Raw genomic sequence first — 24209 nt, 5'->3', positions numbered from 1 at the left:
CCACAGTATTGCAGTATTAGGTGGCATAACCTAACTGTGGGATTCTTCTTTTCCAATACCAGCTCCTCAATCAAGGTTGAAGAAGCTCATCCATTGCAGACCAACTTCCTTTCCCAGCAAGTGAGCAAATTATGGCCCAGAGCACTAACATTATGGACAGAGATGCTCTGCTACATTGGTGCCCGTGAGCAGTGGACCATGCAGCGACACAAATACACAAATGCTGGCCAGTGGTGGTGTCAAGCACTTCAGCCAGCGTGACAGTGACAGGAACGCCCGAAAGCCATCGTTTGTGGTGCACGCTGTATCTCAGAGGAACTCGGGTCTTTCAACACTGTCTAAGTGTCAAATCCCAAAGTGTGAAGACATCAACTTTCAATAAAGGTATATCAGAGGAAAAAATAATGATGACTCATCAAAGAACTTCCAGTTTTTATTTTTTAAACATTGAACAAGAAACACATTCAACCAAGTTTTCAAAAATTAGGGTGGATTAATTTACAATAATCAAAGTTATCAGCCCTTCACTTTGGGCAAAGGAAGCCAATAGTTCCATTTAAACAGCAGAAGTGCACAACTGTTGTTTTTTACTTATTATACCCATGGCACAGGAATTCAAGCCACACAAACTTCCACTGAGATTCTCCCTTCTCTCCAGACCAGAATTCAACTGCTTCTTAGGCGAGTCTTCTCAGGCTTTGAAAAACCACCAGTTGTATTCTGAAACTTACCTACAGCTAAACTTATTAAGAGAATCCTCTCAAACAAATCTTACAGCAAACACCTTAATATAGTTTTGTGGTGTATTAGACTGCTTAAAGAAACAGCAAAAATGAAAGATAAAGCACGAGAACTGTAGTCCCGTGTACAGAAACCACCCAAACAAAATATTCCCTAATTAGCTATCTTGGCTTCTTGTAATTTACTAGCACAGATGAATCACAAGAAGCAGAATGCACCATTTTTTGGTTCTTGGTTGTAGCTGCCAGCTTATGGGTTCATGACTAAATGTAAAGCAAAGTATGACTATGCCCTTAAATTCTGGAATGGAAAAAAAAAATCTCTTTATTCAAAGTGTTTATCTTTGCTTTCAAGTCAAGACAAGATTCACAGCAGTTTACAGGATGAGGAGGGCTAGCCATGGGGGCCCAGGCAACACTGTTGTGCTCCTTCCATGAAAAATCTAACCAGGTAACGCAGAATCACCAGGACACTCGGCCACAACCTGGCGGAGCTTGCACAGCATGGAGATTCAGCTACAGAACAGGCATGGCAGCCTTTAAAAGAAAACATCTTATTTTCACACTCTTGAACCTGAAACTTTAAAACAAACACACACAAGGAAGGTCATATGTAACTTATGACAGCTGGCCAGGCACTTAACTTGGGAAAGAGACTCAGATTTTGAGGTAAAACCAGGACTGTTTTCGGCAACCACAAACGTATCACAAAAACCACATTTTACACCACACGAACTGAAGTTATTGAGGGTTTATTAATCTGTCACTGAATGGTGCCAAAACTCAAACCTAGAGAACAGTTCAGTCTGCATTTTGGCCTCATTTATGTTACTTCTGTGCTTAAAACATACTTGAGAAGACTTAAGACACATGCACACAGGGGCAGAGCACAGGAGCCCCGCGGCCTTTCCTCGAACTTGACATTCAAGGGTCAGGTCAGTCAAGTAAGAGAAAGAGGAGGCGCGACAGACAACCACCACTGAGGTAAGAAGGGCCTCAATCTAGCCACAGGAAACCTCCAGAAGGAGCAGAGACAACATAGCAGAGGCGCTCCCAGGTGCTGGGGAGCACCAGGGCTCAGGCCCTCATCCAGCTCTCTCCTCTTCTTTACTGAATTCCAAGGCAGGGCACGACTTGTTTGGTAAACGAGAATCCCTGGCGGAAGCTATAGGGCCTCAGTAACTGTCTACACATTGAAAAGATCAGAACAGAAGTGGCCATTTGGGGGCTGGTCTTCTACCAGAAAGTATCCAAGTCTTGTTTTTTATTAATCTATTTCTCCTTAGAAGAAAAGCAACTGGAAAAGCCATAAGTTACCACGACTTACTCTAATAACAACTAGAAAGTAAAACTGTAAGGACTAAACAATCCTATTTCCACTCCCTTCTGAAACAGCAACTTCAATCCAGTCTTTCTTCTCAACAAACTCACTAGCTTTTGTGACCCGCACAGACTAATCAACATCCTGCATTAACTCTTCAAAGATTGAGCCAAGAAAAAAACTGAATTTCTAATCAGAGGCATCCTCATTCTCCAAAACACAATGGGGGAAAAAAATAGTGGCTTCACTAAGTTTTACAAGGCTACAGAATAAGTCCAGACTTTAAAGACTCCGCAGGATACCAACGCTCCCAGTCATGTAAAGGGTTTGGCTGACCTTCTTTCTCTGCAGGACTAACAGCACGCACCTAACAGAACTGCCTGCCAGCCAGTTACTGGGCTTGCTCGCCTTTTACAAGCTGCTCCATTAGCACCATGCTCTTCTCAACTGAAGTAACTAGAGAAGGCTCACTGCTGGGGGAGGCCCAGGAGTGGGTAAGAAGGGATGGAGGGCAAGGTGCTTCCTTGGGTATCATGGGGTGTGGTGAAAATGTGTCTGTTAGTGTATCTGAGGCCTGAACATCATCATCACAACTTCACAACTACTTAAGAATCTGTGACCCATTTGTAGAAATTTGAACATCTGTGAAAGGAGAGCTTTCTCATGTGATCCAAATTTAAATACAAATGGAAGTTCACTGATTGGGCTGTCAGTAAGAAATTACACTTTGTAGGGGTCAACCTACCAAAAAAAAAAAAGTACAGGTCAGGTAAAAAATTATGTAAGATTATTCTCAATGTCACTTTCCTTTTGAGAAAGTCACAAAACAGGTTTCTGGAAAACTAACTTGAGCCAGCTAAGATGGCACCTGCTATCAGATCGGCACATCTTCAAGAGTAGCCAGGCCAGACAGCTATGTCAGCCGTTCACGTTCACATGTATGGTTTCTGAGATACCTAGCCACCGAAGCATGAGAAAGGAAGTCCACAGACCACTCCTAGGAAAAAGGCACTTTGTTGTGATAGTTGGATTTGACTACATAGAGTCAGGAAGACTAAGATAGATTCAAAGTCAGTCATGAGCGCTTGTATTTATGAATACAGAGCAGGGGCCAGTGTAGAAGACAGCTGACATTACAAACCAAACAGCAACATGAGCTGTACTGCCTTCTTAGCAAAACAGTAATTTCTAACATTTTCCCAAAAACCAACATAGTGCCAAGGTCAACAGTAGAAAAGAAAAAAAGCCCGAACACCAGCAGTTGCAATGAGAGAGCTCAAGATACTGTTCTCTACACGACTTTCTTGTCTATAGTTTGGTTCTGTTTCAGAGAATGAACTGCTTTACATATGAAAAACTGGGCGTGGCAGGTGTATTTTGTGTTGGGAGAGAACCTAGGGGGGGAAACACTGGGGAGCAACAAGAGGTTCATTTCTCTGGTCAGACAACCAAGCGAGGAGGTAGTTATTCTGAGATCTTCTCAAATACAGAAAATGGTACTGATCTTTTGAGAGCCAGGGGAAGAGCAGGAACTTCGTTGTGAAAGTGAAGATAGCAACAGGAATATTTCTCCTCCAGGGAAGTCAGGACCAGGGCGTCAGTGCAGCTGCAACAAGACAGACAGATCTGTGTAAGGGCAGAGTCTACGACAAGCGAGGCTAAAAGACCATGACATTCTTTTACAATTTTGTCCTACCTTGACAGTGGCTCTTTTCTGATGCTAGAATCTTCTAAGTATCTATAAGAAAAAGGAAACACACCATGTTGTTACCACCTACTTTTGATAGTTAGCCCTCAAATGCTATGCTAGCCCATGACAAGAACATGCCTCATTTCTAACATTTATTGAAAACTTAATGTCTTAAAATAAGCATGTTTTAAGAACAGGGTAGACACCTCAGTATTTTCAAAAAGGGTGCGGTGCTGTCAAGGAAAAAAGTTCAAAGTGAGCAAACTCTCAGGTGCACAGCCACATAGAAAAAATAACAGCAAATCTCCAAATCGATGCTACCTAATGATTCAGAATTGTGTCAAGCAACCACAAGCTTACCTTGTTACATCACCACACACGGCAACCCCATGCAACCTTGAGTCCCATCATCACTGCTATTGAGTTTCTTCATTCGATACTGACGTATTTCTCTTACCAGTGTGTAAAAGGCATCTTCAACACCCTGTGGAATTGTAGAAAAAAAGATAGTTTACCAGACATAATCCAAATTCTATTTCTTTATGTGGATTTAAAATTCCAATCATTGACTTATTAGCTGATATAGACAATGATTTGAATGGCACATTTTTGCAACAATAATATTCACATAAAGGAAGATGTATACTGTGGTGTTAAGCAGAGGTACCAACCAGGCCTAAAGATTCCACTCGGGGACTTAAACCCTGAGTGGTACTGATGGAGAACAGGCTAAGGTGTCAGTAGCTTTCATCAGGGCCTTCATTTGAGAAAGACTTGTGCCTGCTCATGTAGGAGTGAAAATGTCACATCAATATCATTTCATTGTGGGTTTAAACGAAGCCACACCTTGCTGCATACAAAGTTACGGTGTGAGAAATCAGTTAGGTGTCAAACCAAGCACATGGGAAAATGATGCCATCCAGAGATGACGTAAGCCTGAGGTGTAGGAGGCCGCGGCCAGCAGAACGCTGACATCACCAGGCCAGAGGGATATCAGGGCTGTGTAACGCGTGGTCTGTCCTTAAAGCAGCCCAAGCAGCTTGCCTGAGTACTGCTAAGAATCAGTAACAAAGAATGCAGCCCTCAGCTTCAGTAGTGTTCAAACCTTTTTTCTGCCTAGAGAAAGTCTTGTCAGATGCTGAAGGCTGCACTGTACCTGTCTGGTCTTGGCTGAGGTTTCAATGAACGGGATCCCGTAACTCTTGGCCAGCTCGTGGGCTTGTTTTGTGTCAACCGTCCTTGTTGGCAAATCACACTTATTTCCTACTAGCACCATGGGTACATCATCCGAGTCTTTTACTCGCTTAATTTGTTCCCTAAGACGGGGAATGTAAGAATAACTGTTAGGAAAGAATAAGCAGGCCCCCAAAATTCCAGCCCTATTACCTTCCAGTATTAAGCTTCACTTTCCCCTGCCACTATTTACAAAGACATTGCATACTAGAGAGACTGCTTCAAACCCCATTGCTACATGGCCCCAAATCAGATCGTTAAGTTTCATTTCATTTTAGACATGTGGTCTGTCACCTGCGCCGTCACAACGTGCAGCACTGCTCTAAACTCCACCCAGCGACGGTATGCACCAAGATACCCTGCATGCTGGCGCAGCTTGCATTAGGGGAAAGCTCTGAGAATATTCAGTGCTTGCCGAGTGCTCACCATTTCACTATTCAGTACTCTTTTTCTAGAGAGCAGACGGAATGGCAGATTTAAGATGAAGCAAGCACAGAATGTAGTTGGGCTCAGCTTGCCTTTGTGGGTACACTGTCATGTGCGTGCAGCGCAGGCCACGTCTCCGGGCTGGAGGTGCAGCACTTCCTGCGTGTTACGCACTGTGTTCTGGGTGACTTACATACTGACTAGCTCAATCTTTGCAGCACCATGAGGTTAAGTACTGTTATCCCATATTCTCGCTCATTGAACTGAGGCTCAGAGATCTAGTAACTTGCCCCAATGTCTGTGGCTAACAGATGATGAAGCCAAGAGTCTACACTCTGAATCATTTATTTCTGCTTCAAGAACCCAGAACCAAGAACAAGGATCGCTGGGTTTTGTAATGGCTCTCTTGAGAACAATCACGTCTGAGAAAATCTAAGAAACCTTCTTAAAGTCCTTTTCTGATTCTGTAATGTTAGTCTGGCTTTTTTAACAGGCTAAGTGAACCTTAAGACCTTAAGTTTCTACGGAAAAAGACCATCACCTGTGCAACTCTGCCCTGCTTTCATCTTTACCACCCATGTATCTATCATATTCTCTCACTGCACGTTTCTCAGAGGTTTCAGAGAATTTCTCTGAAATTCCTTTGTGATCTCATATCATCCCTAGTACTGCTTCATTAGTAAACTTCACTTCTGTATCACAAATCCTAGTAATAATCTACTATACAGAATAAATTTAAACATTAACTTTTAGTTGTCACCCAAGATCTTTAGTGGCGAATATTTAAAAACCAATTAACAATCCTATCTTCCTTAGTGTGGTATTCTCATCCCCCTACAAAACTTCAGAGAACACAAGACTCAAAATCACCCTTTCAGAAAAAAAGAATGCTCCCTGTACCTGTAGAGATTAATATCTGCAAATGACTTGCTATTATTGATGGCGAAGACACAGAGGAAGCCTTCGCCTGTCCGCATGTACTGGTCTCTCATGGCGCTGTACTCCTCCTGCCCAGCTGTATCCAGTATGTCCAACAGGCAAGTCTCACCATCTATGACCACCTGTTTTCGGTAAGAATCCTGGGTTTTGGGGGGTGGGGCAGGAAGAGGAGGAGATATAATTTTTATTAAAAACCACAAGGACTGCAATGCCATTGCCAAGTTTAAATAAGCTCTCAACCAAGTTCATAGCAAGATGTAATCAGAAACCAAAAGCTCTCATGCCCTCCTATGAAAAAACCCTGACTCCAGAAAGGAAAATGTGGTCACTCAAGTTCCTGAAAAGATGGGCAAAAAAGTGGCAATTTAAAAAATAGCTCTAGAGCAGTCAAGCTAGAGATGATGCCCAGTATTTTACTTAAGTATGAACTGGACTCTTGAGCCGCTTACAGCAACCTTACTATGTTAAAATCCTCGACATACCTCTGTGACTTTAACCTGGCCCCAGTAACAGTGTCATCTGTGCTAGTTGACTCAACACGCAAGTACTCTTTGTATCAGAAAAGGTCAAAATACCAAAATATCTGGGGGGAAATATTCCTACATCTTCCAAACAAGGTGTAGTTTAATTCCTAATGAATACAGACCCATGTGATTCACATAAAAGATATACTTGCAATTTGGCATTCAGGAAAAAGTTTCACTTATATTTTGCCTCTGTTCTAGAACTTCAGTTCAAAGAAAATAACCTTATCACACTTTGTAAACATGTGACTCCAGAAAAAAAAAAAAAGTTTCCCGCTGATAGTTCGCTTGTAACTTACTTCATTCTGAGAAGGTAACTTATTTATTTTTAAAGATTGATTTATTCATGCATAACAGAACTGGAGTACAGGCTAGAGGTACAGGGGCAGTGAGAGGATTCAGAGACAGAGCGGGGAGTACTGGGTGAGTCACGTGGGTCACCTCCCTGGCCTGGAATCGAACTCACATTGCATCACGTTCATAGTGATGAGCTTTAAGGTAACTTTTAAATTAACATGAAATTCACACTGCTAAAACTTCCTTTTAAGCATGAAATAATGGCAAAGTGTAAGAGTTTTCTGAGCAAGTGAGCAACTAAATTATACATAGGTTATTTGTGTAAACAATTTGTGTGAACAGAGGGCAAACAAAGTAATTTCTTCCTGGCAGGGTAGGGAGTTTACTGACTGGGAAAGGGTCTGGGAGAGTTTTAGGGGGCAATGGAAAGCGGCTGTATTTTTATCTGGGTAGCAGTTAAATACATATAAATTTTAAGAGTCATTGCACGATACACTTAAGATGTATCTGCTTCTCTGGTTGCAAATTATCCTTCCATAAATGAAAAAGAAAAATATTAAGCATTTCTAACTTTTAATGCTTAAGGTATTAAGCCTGAAATGTTTTTTCCAGAGGGATAACTTTTAATTTTTAATAACAACCACACCAGTCTGAGTTTGTGTTAATTAACCACTCACTGGCTGGGTTGTAGAGAGACCAGGGCATATATTCAAAAAATCAAAACGAAACAGAGCCTCCCTAGTAGCGCAAGAGGGTAAGTCTCAGCACTTTGAAGCTGTCCACAGCCACTGAGCAAGTTAAATCCACTGCTGGGGAGCTGACCCACGTGGCACAGATGACGTCTCCTGTCTTGCCCCCTGCTCTTGTCAGCAGTATATTTCAGTCCATCCGCCTGTTCTACTCCCCACTCTGTCTCTGGTGAGCCCTCTCTCCCCCACACCTCTGGTCTGCAATCCAGTTCTTGTACACACACACAAAAAAAAACCTTAAAAAAAAAATCTCTAGCGAGACCTTTCTAAATTGAGTAAGTTACAAAGTCTCTTAAATGATCTTAGGTGGAGCTTAATAAAATCAATCCACCACTTGCAAGTTCACAAAACAAAACATGGTTTTCCACCATGTGGTAGATAGGGCAAGTTTACCTTACTTTATAAGATGAGAAAAATGAAGCTCAGAGAAATTATGTGACTTGCTCAGTATCACCTAACAAAATAAACCGTAAACAAGGACCACCAAAATCCTAGGCACAGTGACTTTAAATCTCAAATTCTTTCTACTTAAAAGTCGAAAGCTGAGACCCAGTCTGCACTACCACAAGAATATAAATTGCAAAACAGCCAATTATTTCTCTAAAACCTTTCTAGTAAAAAATCTGGAAGGTGGCATCACAAGACCAGAAACTGGAAAGGGGAGGCCAGAGGAGAGATGATTAACATAGTCATTAAAGGGCTGCAAAAAGCAAAGTACCCAGACCCTGAGGTGGGGATATGGAGATTGGAGGCCATTATAGAGACAATAAAAAGTCACTGGTCCTTTCAAAGAAAGCAAAACACAGTCAAACAAAACATAGAAAAACCCTTAGGCACCAACCCTAGAAATAACTCAACAGTTGATTCAGCCAAGGCATGAACCCCTCCCAGAGAGAATACTAACAGAGCAAGATGCAGCTCTCTGCCCGCCTTTGCCGATGCAGGATCTTTTTTTTTAAAACAAAACAAAACAAAACCCGGGTCTTTTCAGAAGCCACTTTCTGCCAGCTTGTGCCCGTGCAAGCTTATCCTTCCCTCCCGTCTTGGACATAATTCACTGTCTCTGCTTGGTGGAGAAACTCGCCCGGTGCCGGTAAAGGGGAGCGCCGATGAGATGAAATTTTTCGCAGACGTAACCCAAGCACTAGGCTTTGAGCCCAACCCCTCTCCAAAACTACAGCGTTTTCTATTTACAGCCTACTATGATCCCATGAGGCAATCGTTCTACCTGTGGTCTCTCTGTAACAGTGCGATTACCTATGAAGCAACGAAGTTAAGTTCAACACTGAGCTTCCAAGTTTGTAAAAAACCGTCCTCCACAAACATGAAAAGCTTTCCTTAAGGGATTCGTGAACGCAGTGCCCAATGTATTTTCTACCTTCTCTTCTGACTATTTCTGGAGCTGAAGATCAGTCGAAAGTTACAGGTACAGGATAAAACAAAAGCGAGGCGGGGTCGGCCAACACCGCTGGGCCTCACTCACCTCTATGGTGGGATCATATTCGTCCACAAAGTGGTTCTGGATTAGCTGGATTGTCAGTGCGCTTTTCCCAACGCCACCTGCTCCAACCACCACCAGTTTGTACTCAGTCATTTCACACCAGCAAAAACCTGTGGGAAAGCAGCAATTAGGGTTCCGCGGCGAGCCCCATCAACACTACTTCCAAGTTTTCTATGCCCAACAGCAACTAGAAGCAGAGTTTGAAACGTGTCGGTTCCGTAACGGGAACCTGCACTGCACTAGGTGCTCGGAGGGACTGAGGACAGAAAAACAACACACACTCGCGGCTTACGGCGGGCTTCGAGATTCTGGGCTCTCGCCGTCCAGTTACTCCAACCTCGACTATTCTCCAAGTGCTCGGGCTCCGCCCTCAGCCTAAAGCGAGTCTTCCCAACCCCCGCTTCCTAACTCTCTCGGCAAGTCCGCCCCGCTCCGGGGAGAGGTGCGAACAGAGGCGACCCCCTCTCCTCCGCCAGTCTCCGCCGCTCCCAAGGCGAGCTCAAAATGAAGGACCCCCGCCCAAGGCCTTTGTCTTCGCCTCCAGCGCGCCCGGCTCCTGGCACCCCCGAAGCGCCCGTACGCGCAACGCCAAACGCCGCCCGCTGCAGGCTCTCACCGCAAGCTCGGGTACCTCCGCCTCCGACAGACTTTGAACTACCGGGAGAAATGTTGGAGACCCCGGAACCGCCATTAAAAGCCCCCACCTGGGAGCGGCACTTCCGGCCCCGCCCGCTACGTAATCAGGAGGCGCCCGGGGCGCCCGAGGCCCCGCCCCGGCCACGTGGGCCTCAGACCCGGGAGTCACGCGGCAAGCCGCACCCAGCCCGGCCCCTCCCACCCAGGACGTTTCAATAACGAAAGTGCTAGGTGCTAGTGTCTCAAAAATCAGTAAAACTTTATTCGCTTCCATTCTTTCGCCATTAACAGAAAACTGGAGAAAGCAAAAATGTTTTGTGTTTACAAAGATAAATGGCCTCTTTACCCAGAGAAGATCAAAACCTCAAACGACAACGAGGAAGATAAAAGTGCCCTCCTCCCCACACCCCTGAGCTGACCCATGTCACCTTAGACACAGTCTTCGTCCACTGACCCGGGACCCTGTAAATGGCCAATTCAAGATGAGGGCCGAAAATCAGACCAATGCGTTCCCGTGACAGAAAGTCTACACCAAGGGTCAAGTGCCTGTACTCCACAGGACACAGGAACCAGGCGGCTAGTTATAAAAAAAACAAGATTCATTTCAGGCACAACTTTTTTTTATTTTTTTTGTTTGTTTTGTTTTTTGTTTTGAAATCAGTAAAAGAAACTGGGTCCTAGAAGCTGCAGTGATCGAAGCAGCAGCAAGTTTGTGCATTCGTCCTTTTGTTTTTGTTTAAATACGTTTTAAATTATCACACTGCTGGCACACCTTATATGCATGAAATTCTGCACCATACATACTAATTGTAGTAAAATTACCCTCCCCCCCAATACCCAGGAAGAAAAAAACCTACTCTGGAATTAATTTTCACTGAAATCTAACCAAACTTCGTTAAGTGGACTGGGACAAGATTATAAATGATATGAAAAATAACATTTTAAACATTTGGCCATCAACTTAAGGAAATGGTTTACTTATATAAATTTTTGTAATTTTTAAAAGGTAATACTTTCTACCCTCATGTGGTCCTCAGAATTAAAGCATAATGAACAGGAAGGAAAAGGAAAAGAATGCGACCAAGTGCTGTGGCAGAGCATCCTGCCGGGAGTTAGCACGGCAGAGGATATACTAAATATCAAGTGCAGGATTTCATAGGCCAACAAGGTAACAGTCGATATTTTTCACTTATACAGGCGAAGTGGATTCTGCAATTACCAGTTGCGTTAAATGCACCAAATAAAGCTCCTAAAATTGATACTATAAGGCGCCACCTTAAGTTTTCCAGGCTGCAACTGTGCATAATTTTAAAATGGTTTTCTTAAATTTATTTATTTTTCTTTAAACATAACACGAGGAAGGTGTTAAAACTGGTGTAATAGCTCCATAGAATAAGTATTCCAGATTTGGGGAGGGATGAAGAGGGAGATATTCAGAACCCTTCACCAGAATCCCCCCAACTTGATCATAGTGGATTAATGATGTGCTTTATGGATGTGGTTAGTCAATGACACCAGCTTGACGAATCTTTCTTTCTGCACCAAAACCCTGTGAAGAAAAAAAAAACTGTGGTTAATGACTTCAATGCACGACAATTAGTACATTAATTCCAAATGAAACACAAAACATTACTTTTAGTGACTGAAATCAGTTCTTTCCTAAAGAAGGAAGTTTTATCCCTCAATTCATTACCTATAGACTATGTTCAAAGTATTAAGAAATATACTAAAAAAAAAAAATTAAAAGGATATATTTATGAGGAAATGGAGAAAGAAAAAAGGACACCTATATATAGTCACAGTGGGTAGAAAGCTGCTAGAATAAATGTTATTGAACAACCATTTTATTAAAGGCTGACCCAAATTCACCAGTTACAATGCCAAAGCTCCTTGCTTTATTTAGCTTGGAGTTATGCTGCCTTGTCAGCTGGACCCTTAAATCTTCTATGATCCCATACCATTGAGTTATCTGGTCCCCTTGGTTGACGAAGAACCATTAGGCGAGGAGCACTGGCATCATCCAGGGTGATGTTCTTCAAGCGATTGACCAACCTGTCAGGTCGTGGTGCTGCGACAGCCTTGGGGCCCTCACTGTAACAAAGTCAAAAGGTGAAAAAGAGTGACACTTGGTGGAAGAAAGAAAGTACTTGCCTAGGAGAGTGTTTTCTACATAACTGCCCAAATGACTCACTTTTAATGAAGAGGTGTGTGTGTGTATGTGGGGGGGTGGGGGTGGGGGGCAGGTGATGAGAGGAGTCTTGCCTCATCTAGCCAGCCAGCAAGACAGGACAGACAAGTTTATGATTTTATTCCCAACTCAAGGTTTACTATTGCATAGGAACCAGGGGGGAAAAAAAATCAGTGGGGGAGGATTATCCCTAAGAACTGCTATATACCCAGAAAGAAGAGTTCTACAGACACATAAAGAAGGTAATGGCTATGAAAAATCCTCAGAAAATTTAAATATGAACAAATGTTTCCAGGGATTCCCAGATCCTTTTATGATTAACAATGCTGAAATTAACAAATCACTCAAAAGTCAGAACTAAGCTACAAAATCAGACTCATAAACATGAAACCTACAAAATAGGTTAAGTGGCCAAGATAAGCAGAATACTTGGGGGGAAAAAAAAAAAAGGACAGAGCCTTTCTATGCTGGTTCACATCTGAGACTATGTTTAGGCAAGGAAGACTACAGAGAAAACAAACAGTGGAAGTCTCAAGAAATAACCAGACATGGCAGAAGATTAAAAAAGTGAAGAAATGTGATAGAGATTAGAGAAAGTGAAGAAGCTGGGCGTGGTTACTGACCCAACAACAAACACTCACCAGACTCGCCAAACATTACAAGCACTGCACTTGCCAGTGCGCTGATTAAGGATCACCGAGAACTCCACCTCATCCCCAGCCTGCAGCTCAATGCCATCCTGCACTTCTTTCACATGGAAAAAGAGCTTCTTGCTATCTCCAACTTCATAGTTAATGAAGCCAAACTGAAAACATAACAAAACAAAAGCTAAGAAAGATGTACCCTAGGGGGGAAAACACCTTATTTCTTTAATGACTTACTTATTATTATTTATGCATACAGAATTTGGTACAGGCCAGAGGTGCAGGGACAGTGAGAGGATTCCCCAGAGACAGAGCGGGGAGCAAGCAGGCCTACTGCCGGAAGTACACTGCTGAGGGGAGCAGCGGGCGGGTCAGGAGAGGTCTGCCATGCCATGTGGGTCAATCTCTAGCTGGGGATCAAACTTGTGCTGCAGTGGCTGCTACAGCTTCATAGTGCTTAACCCTTGTGCTACCAGGGAGGGCCCAAAACACCTTATTTTAAATGAAGCACAGTATCTGACCCTAACTGGAAGGGGATTTAGTAAACATGGCTTTAATACTGATGCTCTCATTCAGCTGCTTGTGCTATAACAGAATAGCCGATAGGTTTGTAAAACCTGTCAGATCAAGGGGAAAAATGGATTTTAAGTTCAAGGCAAAGCTTCCCTGTAACAAAGGTTGTAGTATGTCTTCATATATTATACGAGCTGAGTTTTGGAATTAAGAGAAAACTGTAGGAGGGAGCTGTTACTTAAATATTTTGAGCCTTTCTAGGATAATTAAGCTGCATTAGGGCATTATAGCAGCCATAAAAAAATGTTATACCGCTGTTGAAAATATCCTGAGAAGTCATAAAAATTTCCGAGATCTTACTATCTGTAATTTTGTTGGCCCTAAGCTTATTTTATGAATCCTTCTTACATGGTTTCTGTGTGATCTGCAAAAGAAAAAAAAAAGAAAAAAAGCCCCCAAAACTTGTGTTCTTCATCACATAATGTCTTTTATTAATAACGTTCTTTTAGTTAATACCCATTAAAAAAATTAATTTATTTATGCAATTAAGAGCTGAGGTATAGGCCAGAGGTGCAGAGGGGTGAGATTCAGAGACAGAGTGGGGAGAACAGGTGGATGGTACTGAAACACTGTTGAGGGGAGCGAAGGATGAGCCAGGAGAGGCCTGCTGTGCCCTGTGTGGCTGCGGCATGGACTCAGCATGGCTCAGCATGGGGCATGTCTCAGCACTGAGAAGGCTGAGATTTGACCTCTACATGGAGGCCCTCTGGTGGTAGTCTTGAAATAAAAACCAAAATAATTGAATGTTAATAGTTGCTTTTTAGTTGAAAAATGTTAGATTTTGGCTACTATTCAATCAAACCGAAAGAATCAAATTAGATCCCGAAACACTACACTTACCTGATCTTTCACACACTCCACTGTGGCCCTGCGCAGGGGTGTGATGTTGCAGGCCATAGTTTGTGCATTCTGGCCCAGGACACACAGCTGAAACTTGACGCTCTCTCCCTTCTGCAGGCAATCCCCTTTGTTGGCCATCCCAACTATGCCAAATGGATAGACTTCACCTTTCATATCTCCTGGAAAGAGAAACAGGTACAAAGTCTAAGAGCTAGTATTTCAAAATATTTCTCTGCTCATGGCTCCAATAAAAGATGAAGTCGCTAAAAATATATATTCCCTAAGCCTTTAAAAAAAATTTTTTTTCCCATACAAGAATTGGGGTACAAGCCTGAGGTATTGGGGGGGGTGAGAGGACTCACCAGAGACAGAATGGGGAGCAGAACAGGCAGATGGACTGAAACACTGCTTGAGGGGAGCAGTGGGTGGGCCAGAAGTCTGCCAGATCTTGTGGGTCAGCTCCCTGGCCAGAGATGGAACTGGTGCTGTAGAAGCTGTGGACAGCCTCACAGTGCTGCACTTCAGCACGTCACACTACCTGGGAGGGCCCCCCAAAAGTCTTTTTGAAACCTAAAATGCTCAATTTTAAAGCTTCAATGAAATCATGTTAAGTACTACCATAAAAACAAATCAAAACTTATAGATCATTATCACTTTACCAGCTATGAAATTCTGAGAAGTTTTAAGCCACGCGTGAGAATTTAAAATAATTACTCACAATCTAGCATTTGGCTGCTCTGATCTGTTGGCTGCTCTGATCCACTGGGTTACTTTCTTGAACTCACAGCTAAAATATTTCTGACTGTAACTGCGCATTAAATATGACAGGCACAGGCGAAAACAAAATAAAAACTTCCCTGGTATGCCCCCCCTTTGACCGTGGCTCTGTCTAACTAACAGGCACCTTTTCCCAATAGGGCTGAGCGCACTTGTCTCCAGACAAACGTTCTGTTTGCGTATCATCTTGCCTATGCCACAACTACTGTTATGATGAGAGCAACCAGAAAATGTACATAAATAAATGACTGGCTGCTTTTCAATAAAACTGTATCTACAAAAACCAGCAAACATATTGCTGAGCTCTGTCCTTAAGTAAAACATTAGCTGGAGGTTAGTGCAGGCTATAGACCAAGAGTTTAGCTGCTTATCAGTTCCTTGGAAGGTGAATCTAGTGCATCAAAGAATAAGTGAAAGCTTCAGAACTGAAATTACTTTATTTTCTTGATGACCACAGGGTTAAGGGAAGGTTTTCTTTATAATCATACAAGAACAAAAAATAGGAGATTATCAAAGCAAATAAGTCACGCTGAAGAACTACTAGGTCTAATGTAGAGGCATTAGTAACTACCACTTATTAAGCTGTATTGATTCATATCTCATCTCCATAGATCCCCTGAAGCTGGAGACGCTACCCATGTGATAAAGATAAAGGAAATACAGCAGCAAAGATTTAAGCAATTTGTGCATGCACATGCACACACAAGTGTGGATATCCAAAAGGACAGGTTTATTATAAAAAAGGAGAGCGCAATGACACTTGCACAGATCCAAGTGGGCAGAAAAAGATGCCCCCAAAAGGGCAGGTCTGTTATGAGAGGTATGCAGAGTCAGTCACAGGCTGGTAGAAGAGCTGCTGCTAGACAAGTGTTTTATTTTTTTTTTAAAGATTTATTTATTTATGCATGCATGCATAAAGAACTGGGGTACAGGCCAGAGGTGCAGGGGTGGTAAGAAGATTCAGTAGAGATAGAGCAGGGAGCAGAACAGGGAGACTGATGAAGTACACTCCTGAGGGGAACAGCGGGGAGACAGAAGTCTGCCCCGCCAACTGGGCCACTCCCTGGCTGGGGATTGAACATGTGCTGAAGCAGCTGAGGCTAGCTTCATAGTCCTGTGCTTTAATCCACTGGGCCCCTGAAAAGTGTATTGTAATGGTGGGATTTTGTTCTCGGTTTATTTCAGTGTAAGCGGAAATCCTGGCTGACCTGATATGTAAGGGATGTGAAAAGCAAACACGAAGAGAGGGGTTTGGTAAGAGCTACTGTTAATTTATTTTTTGGAATCTAAAAACTACAAGAAAGCTGAAGGTGAAGAAAATACCGAACAATCTACAGGGGTGTTCTTACCTTCCTCCACAATCTCAATCATTCCTTGGTACTCAGTCTGTGTTGGATCAACACTCCTCAAGGGGCGAATGACTTTACCAGAGTAGATGGTGGGATCAGCTTCCTCAGTAATGCCATTCACTATAAAACACAAGCATGTATCCTCTCATTAACAGTTCTATGTAAATCTTATCAACGGGGGAAAAAAGCAAAAATTACTGGGACATGTTAATACAGGGTTGGTTGGCTGGCTGCTGGCTATTCTTCAAATACCGCTAAACTACCATTAAAACAAATTGAACTTGTTTAAGGAATTAACTATTCATATTTAAAACACATCAGTCTCTTCAACTTTTCTAGTTAGGTGTCCAAATACCATCCTATTTTTCTTTTTGGTACAACTGGGGTATAGGCCAGAGGGGGAAAGAGGATCCAGAGACAGAAGGGGAGAACAGAACAGGCAGACCATTGAAATATACTGCTTAGGGGAGTAGCAGTCGAGATAGGAGAGGCCTGCTGTGCCATGTGAGTCAACTCCCTGGCTGGGGAATGAACTGCCCTAGTGGTGATAATACTGAGACCTAACTCCTAGCCACCAGGGAGGCCCCATAAATACCACCTTGTTAGACTTTCCTTGGTCTCTAAAACGGTAACCCTAATACTTAAATACATCCCTGACTTATCTTAATATGTATTAACTGCCTTTTTAAACAATTATTTCGATCATCTTATTTGCCTTTATTGTCCACTAAAAAATAAATTCAACGAAGATAAAGAACTGCCTAACTTCTTCACTGCTATAGCCCAGCATCTAAAACATAGCTTGTACCCTGCAATTTACTGAACTGTTCCTGGGTATCACTTCTCTAGGCCTCACCAAGATTAAGTGTTACTAGAGAGTTTATTGATAGTCGTATAAAAGCCAGAGTTCCTAAATAGCAACAATTTTCTTAAGTTCCCATTACTTTTACACAAATTTTCACATTACACAAATTTTCTAGAACATAAGTCTTTGAGGGTAACACCTTTCTCTCCCACCCCATGGAGATTTATATCTGAAAGGTTTTGTATTTTTGAAGAGGTTGCCTGAAAAATGCATCTGTAACTTTGACCCCTAAATTTCAGAGCACATCAGAATCACCCGAAGGACTTGTTAAAACAGACAATCCCAAGTTTTCATGGGGGTGAGGTCATGTGTGTGTTTATGAGAGTGACAGAGTCAGAAAATGTACTATACTTCTGACAAAGATGCCGATTGCTGCTAATCAAGTGTGTGGAGTCCCATACCCTAAGAACTGCTTAGGAAAAAAAGTTCTTTATTCTCCTCCCAGCCTCCTTCCCATATCTCCTAGCCAAAGACAGACTGAATCAGTACAAGTCATAATTCATTACCTGAGTGTGTTTTGTTCACCTTTTCAGCACTGACTTTGTTGCCTTTGCCTTTGGACAAACTGTACTCAACCATATCCCCCAGTTCCAGGCTATCAACATCACCAGAGAATTCACTAAGGGAAAAGAAAATATTTCAATAAGCAATTATCATAAACATCAACAGTAGTAAATAGCCTTTATTTCTTCCTTAAAAACAATTTTTTTTCATGCATGTAAGAGTTGGGTGTAGGCCAGAGATATGAAGTTAAGGGGACTCACCAGAGACAGAGTGGGGAGCAGAACAGGTGGACCTATGAAATACACTGAGGGGAGCAGCGGGGAGACAGGAGACTGTACTGTGTGGGTCATTCCCTGGCTAGGGAGTGAACTCTTGCTGCAGTGGTTGCTCTCAGCTTCATAGTGCTAAGACTTAACCCCGTGGGCCACCAGTGGGGGCCCCTTTTTTCTTTTATAGTAACACTGAAAGTGCGCTTGCTTATGCAGGACGGACACTGTTTTAAACACATTATATGTACTCACTTAACTCAGAAACACCCTATGAGGAGATGTCAACCTCAGCTTCGAGATAATGAAACTAAGATACCAGGTTAATTTCATCCAATAAGCTATACATGCAGTTAAGTGGCCAAGCTGGAATCGCATTTAAAAGGAGCTCAAATCTGAATTGTCTGGCTCTGAGAGCTCAGCACTCGACCACTGTGCTGTATTACAAAGCCAAATGTACAACTCTCTGGTAATGTGTGAAATGTGCTTTTACTCAAGTGGTAAGTTTTCTATCTAATAGTCAAAAGCGTCTATAGGTGCTGCAGGTCCTTCTATTTCCTGTAGCTTCATGTTCTCGACATAGAAATGGTTAAGCAATTTTCCTTTATGTATTGTCATAAACTTTACAAAATGAAATTTATACCCAACAATTACCCCAATAGTAAATGTTTTAATGCGAAATTAAAAAAATCAGCAGTAAGCTCTGAGTTCTTAAAAGGCATTCCTTACCTGTAATGGAAAAAGATTTCCTTATCATGATTGGCTGTTTCAATGAATCCAAAATTATCCTTCAGAGTTGCCACATAACCCAAAAGCCTCTTCGAGTTGGAATTACGACCTAAAAGCCGCACACAAGTTGCAATCTGCTGACCAGGCCTCTGTTTGTCACTAATACTAAATTCAACCTATGACAAATAAGGATGCTCATTAATACCATAGTATTTCCATACCATGCTTCTTACCTACTCTTGCCTTTGACCTACAAGTCCTGGGCCACATTTTCTACTCCAAATATCCTTTGCAAACATTCTCATGAAATAGACTTTTCACCAAAACAAACAATTCTACTTTCCACTGAAGGACCAAATGTGTTTTTCAATGTAGATTCCTGGTATAATCTTTTATCTAAAGGAGGGCTATCAGAAAATCAGATATACAAGGGTAAAATGAACAGCAATGTGAGGTCTTTGGTATGATTTTACTTTGATAATGTTTCAGTGACTTTTAAAATTTTTCTATCCAATGTTAATTTTATTTAAGCTAATTGTTTTAGACATAGCTAATGTTCAAATACTCAGTTCTCAAAAATCTTTGACAAAGAATTTACTAGACTTATGTCTACTGAATAAACTGCTTCATTTTAAATAGGATGTTCATATACTAAAACCTATACATTTCAGCAAAACTGGTAAAGAAATCCTTTTGCAGTATTCATGATTAAGTAAGATGACAACTTTTAACCCTCCCTCTCTCAAATAAGTAAAAGTATCTTGCCTTATCTCCTATTTGAGGAGAAGTGGATCCTTCCACATCCTTGGCTTGAAAAGCAATAGTCAATTTCACCCCACAATCATCATAAGCAATAATGCCATCCTCAGCCTCCTGAAGAGATAGTCAGCACACAAAGAAAAGAACAAAAAAGCAATGTAAGTAGGTGCTCTCCTCATAGGCCCTTTGAGCCTTGGTACAGATGTAGCAAATCCCTATTCTAGGGTACTCCAACTGTAACAGATTTTATTCATATGGGAGAGGAGGTCTTGCCTTCATCTAGGACAGGATCCATCTGTTGTAATTGAGACTTTTAGTCGTAAGAACCTATTTCTTGTTACTGAAGAGGAAAGTTTACTGAAAATAAAGAACACGCCCATTGTAAAATTCTTACAGCCAATAGAAATCAAACGGGGCGTTTATCTTTTGCCTGGTGAAAATTTCTTAGCTTTTATAACACCGATTTTGTATCTCCCTTATTGTGTATATAATGTATGTATTCAACAATACATGAAACTTTACTTTTCTGTAAGATCTAGCACAGTTTAGAGTATCTGCTCCCAGAGAATTAATCCATGATGTTCCAACGTTTTGATAACTCTAATGTTATAATAAAACCATTTCTAATTACCCTTATTCCTCATCTTAACAAATTACAAGTCCGAGTAAGTTAAACTTGACTGAGGTCATATAATCAAGAGAAAAACCAGTCTCTCCAAGTCACTGCTACCAAAACAGCAAAAAACAAGCTGACCTGACTAATCACTTGCTGCTTCGTAAAGAAATCCTTAATTTTCTTTATCTGTACCTATACTTTGAGGTGTTCTTTCTCTGATTTTTATTCACCTATTAAAGATGAATAGTAAAAAGTACCTCCAGATCCTGCCAATATGGATCTTTTGACAGTGCTTGCTTGTTGACCTTTTATAAAACATGTATGTATTCTGTACGAACTGAGAGCAGAAGCCATCTTAGACATCTTTTTATTTCCTACTCAGTGAATTTTTTAGTAAGTAGAGTTTGAACGTGTGAACAATTTCTACCCAAATGTCCATGTTTTTAAACTGACTGCAAGACAAATACTGTTGACCCCTGAGCAATACTAGCTTAAACTGTACAAGTCCACTTCATGCATGGACACATGGGCTGACTTACAATTACATGGAGATTTTCCTCTCCTTGGGGTGAGTGTTCTCTCTTTTCCTACCCCCCCTTTGTCCGAGAGCTAATTACTATCGTATTATGTGAGCTGATACCAACTGGGGATACTTAGGGAAACACGACACTGCCTATAGATATATTTTGGGCTTCACACAAAGATGAGGGGTAGGGGAAGAGAGATAATGACCTCCAATGGGTAAAACCCAGGGATGCTGCTAACCCTCCCATAATGCACAGAAGACCTATCCCACCCCCATGCCAAAGGAAAGAATTATCCAGTTTTACATGTCAATGCTGAGGACACACACTTCTGCTTTAGAGTAGCTCACTATCAACATTACAGGGAATTCTGGAAGGGACAACTCCATTATTACGTTGTTGCATGAGCACGAATTACCCCTTTAAGCACAAAGAGGAAGAGCTACAAAATTTTTTTACCCTGTGAAACTTACCTTTTCTTTGCCTTTATTTGGGCTAGTGGTTTTGGGATTGGAAAAAGTGGCTTCTTTTTCTACAGTGCCCAGAAAACGGTGATCTGAATGTGAATGGAATGAGACCGTGCCCTTTGCAAGTTTTTTAATCCTAATAGCATGATTTCTTTGGGCAGAAAGCATATCCTACAAATGAGAAATTAAAGTAATTTTAAAAACAAAAAACAAAAAAAACCACCAAAACCCTAGAAATTCTCCCAATACTTCTTTCAAGAACTACTCACAGGAACCACAGTAAACTCGACCTCATCTGCAATATGGAGCTGGTTTCCATCCAATATTTCACTGAAGTGGAAGAACATACGAGCATCACGATCCACACACTTGATGAACCCAAAACCATCTCTCATGGCAGCAATTACACCCTGAAAGTCAAATAAATATTTTCATGGCTGTCAACTTTGTCAAATCAACATTAAGTTTGAAAGCATCAAGTAAATACATTGGAATTCTATTAATAACCTGAATTCCCTATCAGAACTTTGATTTTTCTAGCAAAAAGAAATGATAAAAGTAAATTACACTTCTAAGCAATTGTCTGAGACTCCCCAGACACCACACTTTTGCCAAGAGGGATTAGGAAAAGTTTTTGGGACTATAAACACATACATACAAGGTTCTTTCTACTTAATTTTCAATTCTGTGAACATGGTATTATCATCTTCTTTTACAAGACAAGGAAACTAAACAATTTGGCCAAATCAGACGGAAAGCAGCAGAAACTGGAATTTCAAAGGAACCAAGGCAATAACACTACAGACCAGTACTTCAGATACCTGTGATGAAGGCATTACTAGTCTATCTAAAACACTTTAAGTGAGCTTGCAAACAGGAAGGAGTTTTTATTTTGGTTAGGAAAATGAAGTATTTTTGTTAGAAAAAGTTTTCTTCATTCCCCCTCTTACTAAATTATCAGTCCTGTGGAGGCATTATATCCAGAGTAATTGTTACATAGCAGGTACTCAGATATTTACTTAAACAAAAGCATTATCAACCTGCCAATGACTACATTGCATAGTGATTGGTCTGTGGCAAATGTTTACTGAAATAAAATTATTAAACTGCCAGTGACATACCCTGCATTGCTATATGTGCAAAGATTATTTTAAAAGTAGATTTGAATAGAGCCCAAACAATATTCTGACAATCTGTTCAATATTGATAGTAGCCAAACTAATCCAAAATGCATTTGATGTTGTCAAGTAAAAGAGATCCAGTCTGAGAAATTTAAAATCACACATTTGGATCTCCAAATTTCAGTTGAAAGATCAAAACAAGTGTCAAAATCAGTACTCCATAAGGCAAACGTTAAAAAAAAAAATGTAAGCTGAAATATACTCTCAGTGTTATGGGCCAAACAGAACTAAATGTAAACCACACCTGAAAAAGTTCATTTGTAAAAACTCAAACTTGTAAAATGTTTGGGAAACAATTCTAGTATATGTAAAATTCTACTGTAAAACAAAAGAAGCAAATAAACTTGAGTATTTACTAAAATGTCTTAGGGAAGAGTTTGCGACAATCTATTTTCAATACAAGATGCACTTCAATCTTCCTTAGTCTTCTTATTTAAGGATCAGCGAATCGCTCATTCTCAAAAGATCTCAGAAATTATCCTGTTTAGATTTTCATTCTAAAACTCTTCCACATCTCTATCAAGGCAACTGGCAGAAGTAGCTGTCATGTACGGAATGCTGAAATGTTTTGAGTTCAGAAGTTAAAAATGCCCAATACTGTCATCAGCTTAAAAGAATTTTCAATACAGTCTACAAACTTATTTTCAACCTAGACTCCTTATCTCCAAACCTAATATCCAGCACTTACCATTTCTCTGGCTTCATTAGTGAACTGAAAGGTATTTGAAAGAACCTCTATGTTGGTTGCTCGTTCTAATTTGTCACGTCGGTCTGTTGATATATTAAACCTAACATGGTCTCCTTCCAGCAGGGTCACCTTGGATTTTGTGTCTTTGTCTCCAAAGGGAAGTTCTTTAGGAATCACAAAGTCAACTTTGATGCGTCCTGGCAATGGGTCATTCTGATGAGAAGGAAAACTTTTAGCTGGCTATTTCTCATCCTTTTTAATTCTAATTCAAACAAGAGGAATGCACAGCAAAACCATGTTCTTCATAAATAATTATTTCCCTGAAGGGGAAAAATGGGGTTGGCACCACATAGTCCAATCTGACAGCTGCACATTCTACGGTCACATAATACAACCGTGAAGTCACAACAGTGCATTATCCTGCACCACTCAGATACTGAGCGATATTTGAAGAGGAAAATTATGCACACTTATGTTTCACATTTCCTCAGCAACAATACTGCTGGACCCCTCTCCACATATTCCCCACCAAAGAAACAAATGGGAGAAAAGCACACCTGCATGGCTGTCAGTTACATTTTCCCAAAGTTACCATCATTTTTTCTTCTAAACCATTCTCATCATCCAGATTTTTAAGAACTCCTGGATTCATTGATCAGTGCTTTCTCATTTATGTTTAATTGTACACATTAAGTATTTCATTGTTCTATTAGCATGTAATTACATTAATTGAATGGAGTAAAACTGCACATCAAATCATATCATATTATATCATATCACTAACAAGACAAAAGACGACTCATGAAAACAACTATTTACCTGGTTTTTACTGGGTACTTTTGGGATAACTTTGGTTACAGTTCCTTCAAAATGTTCAATGCTGATGTCTTCAAAGATGACTGTTCCTTGAGGCAATAGTCTGACATCGGTTGCAACTTCTTTACCCTAAGTCAGAAAGGAGTGTAAGGGGAAATCTTTAAGTGTTTCTTACAAATATAATTCACTATTAATTTGGGCTCTCCTTTGTGACGCAATGTGTTAAAGCACAGCACTACAAGCGGGCTGCAGCTGCTTCAGTGTGAGATCGATTCCTGCCCCAGAGGTGACCCACATGGTGCGGCAGACCTCTCCTGACCCGCCCGCTGCTCCCCTCAGCAGTGTACTTCATCGATCTGCCTGTTTT

The 24209-nt window shown here is 41.2% G+C and overlaps 2 protein-coding genes across 4 annotated transcripts in view; both read right to left on the bottom strand.

The window, feature by feature from the left end:
* Nucleotides 1–420: 420 nt before the first annotated feature.
* Nucleotides 421–10746, bottom strand: NRAS (neuroblastoma RAS viral (v-ras) oncogene homolog). 2 transcript variants are annotated; one of them, XM_004689614.2, is made up of 7 exons: nucleotides 10037–10746; nucleotides 9403–9530; nucleotides 6311–6489; nucleotides 4908–5067; nucleotides 4112–4235; nucleotides 3758–3799; nucleotides 421–3667 (listed from the first exon to the last, which is right to left on the bottom strand). In XM_004689614.2, the coding sequence occupies exons 2-5, from the start codon at nucleotides 9511–9513 to the stop codon at nucleotides 4116–4118; spliced, it is 570 nt and encodes a 189-aa protein (XP_004689671.1). In that variant the 5' UTR covers nucleotides 9514–9530; nucleotides 10037–10746; the 3' UTR covers nucleotides 421–3667; nucleotides 3758–3799; nucleotides 4112–4115. The 2 variants fall into 2 exon arrangements, with proteins under 2 accessions (XP_004689671.1, XP_012585537.1); XM_012730083.1 differs by lacking the exon at nucleotides 10037–10746 and adding an exon at nucleotides 9713–9865.
* CSDE1 (cold shock domain containing E1, RNA-binding) overlaps nucleotides 10289–24209 on the bottom strand; it is a 41796-nt gene continuing 27875 nt past the window's right edge. For both annotated transcript variants that reach the window (XM_004689617.2, XM_004689619.2), the window contains 12 exons: nucleotides 23846–23971; nucleotides 23027–23239; nucleotides 21427–21567; nucleotides 21164–21328; nucleotides 19557–19664; nucleotides 18792–18967; nucleotides 17799–17911; nucleotides 16428–16547; nucleotides 14302–14480; nucleotides 12886–13049; nucleotides 12015–12147; nucleotides 10289–11605 (listed from right to left, as the gene is read on the bottom strand). In XM_004689617.2, coding sequence (XP_004689674.1) covers nucleotides 11558–11605; nucleotides 12015–12147; nucleotides 12886–13049; nucleotides 14302–14480; nucleotides 16428–16547; nucleotides 17799–17911; nucleotides 18792–18967; nucleotides 19557–19664; nucleotides 21164–21328; nucleotides 21427–21567; nucleotides 23027–23239; nucleotides 23846–23971 — 1686 coding nt within the window. In that variant the 3' untranslated portion in view covers nucleotides 10289–11557. The remainder of the gene's footprint in view (nucleotides 11606–12014; nucleotides 12148–12885; nucleotides 13050–14301; nucleotides 14481–16427; nucleotides 16548–17798; nucleotides 17912–18791; nucleotides 18968–19556; nucleotides 19665–21163; nucleotides 21329–21426; nucleotides 21568–23026; nucleotides 23240–23845; nucleotides 23972–24209) is intronic.

The sequence above is a fragment of the Condylura cristata genome, unplaced genomic scaffold (assembly GCF_000260355.1).
Source record: "Condylura cristata isolate star-nosed mole 26May11 unplaced genomic scaffold, ConCri1.0 scaffold00026, whole genome shotgun sequence".
NCBI classification, from domain to species: Eukaryota; Metazoa; Chordata; class Mammalia; order Eulipotyphla; family Talpidae; genus Condylura; species Condylura cristata.
This window is presented reverse-complemented; position numbering and strand designations above follow the sequence as displayed.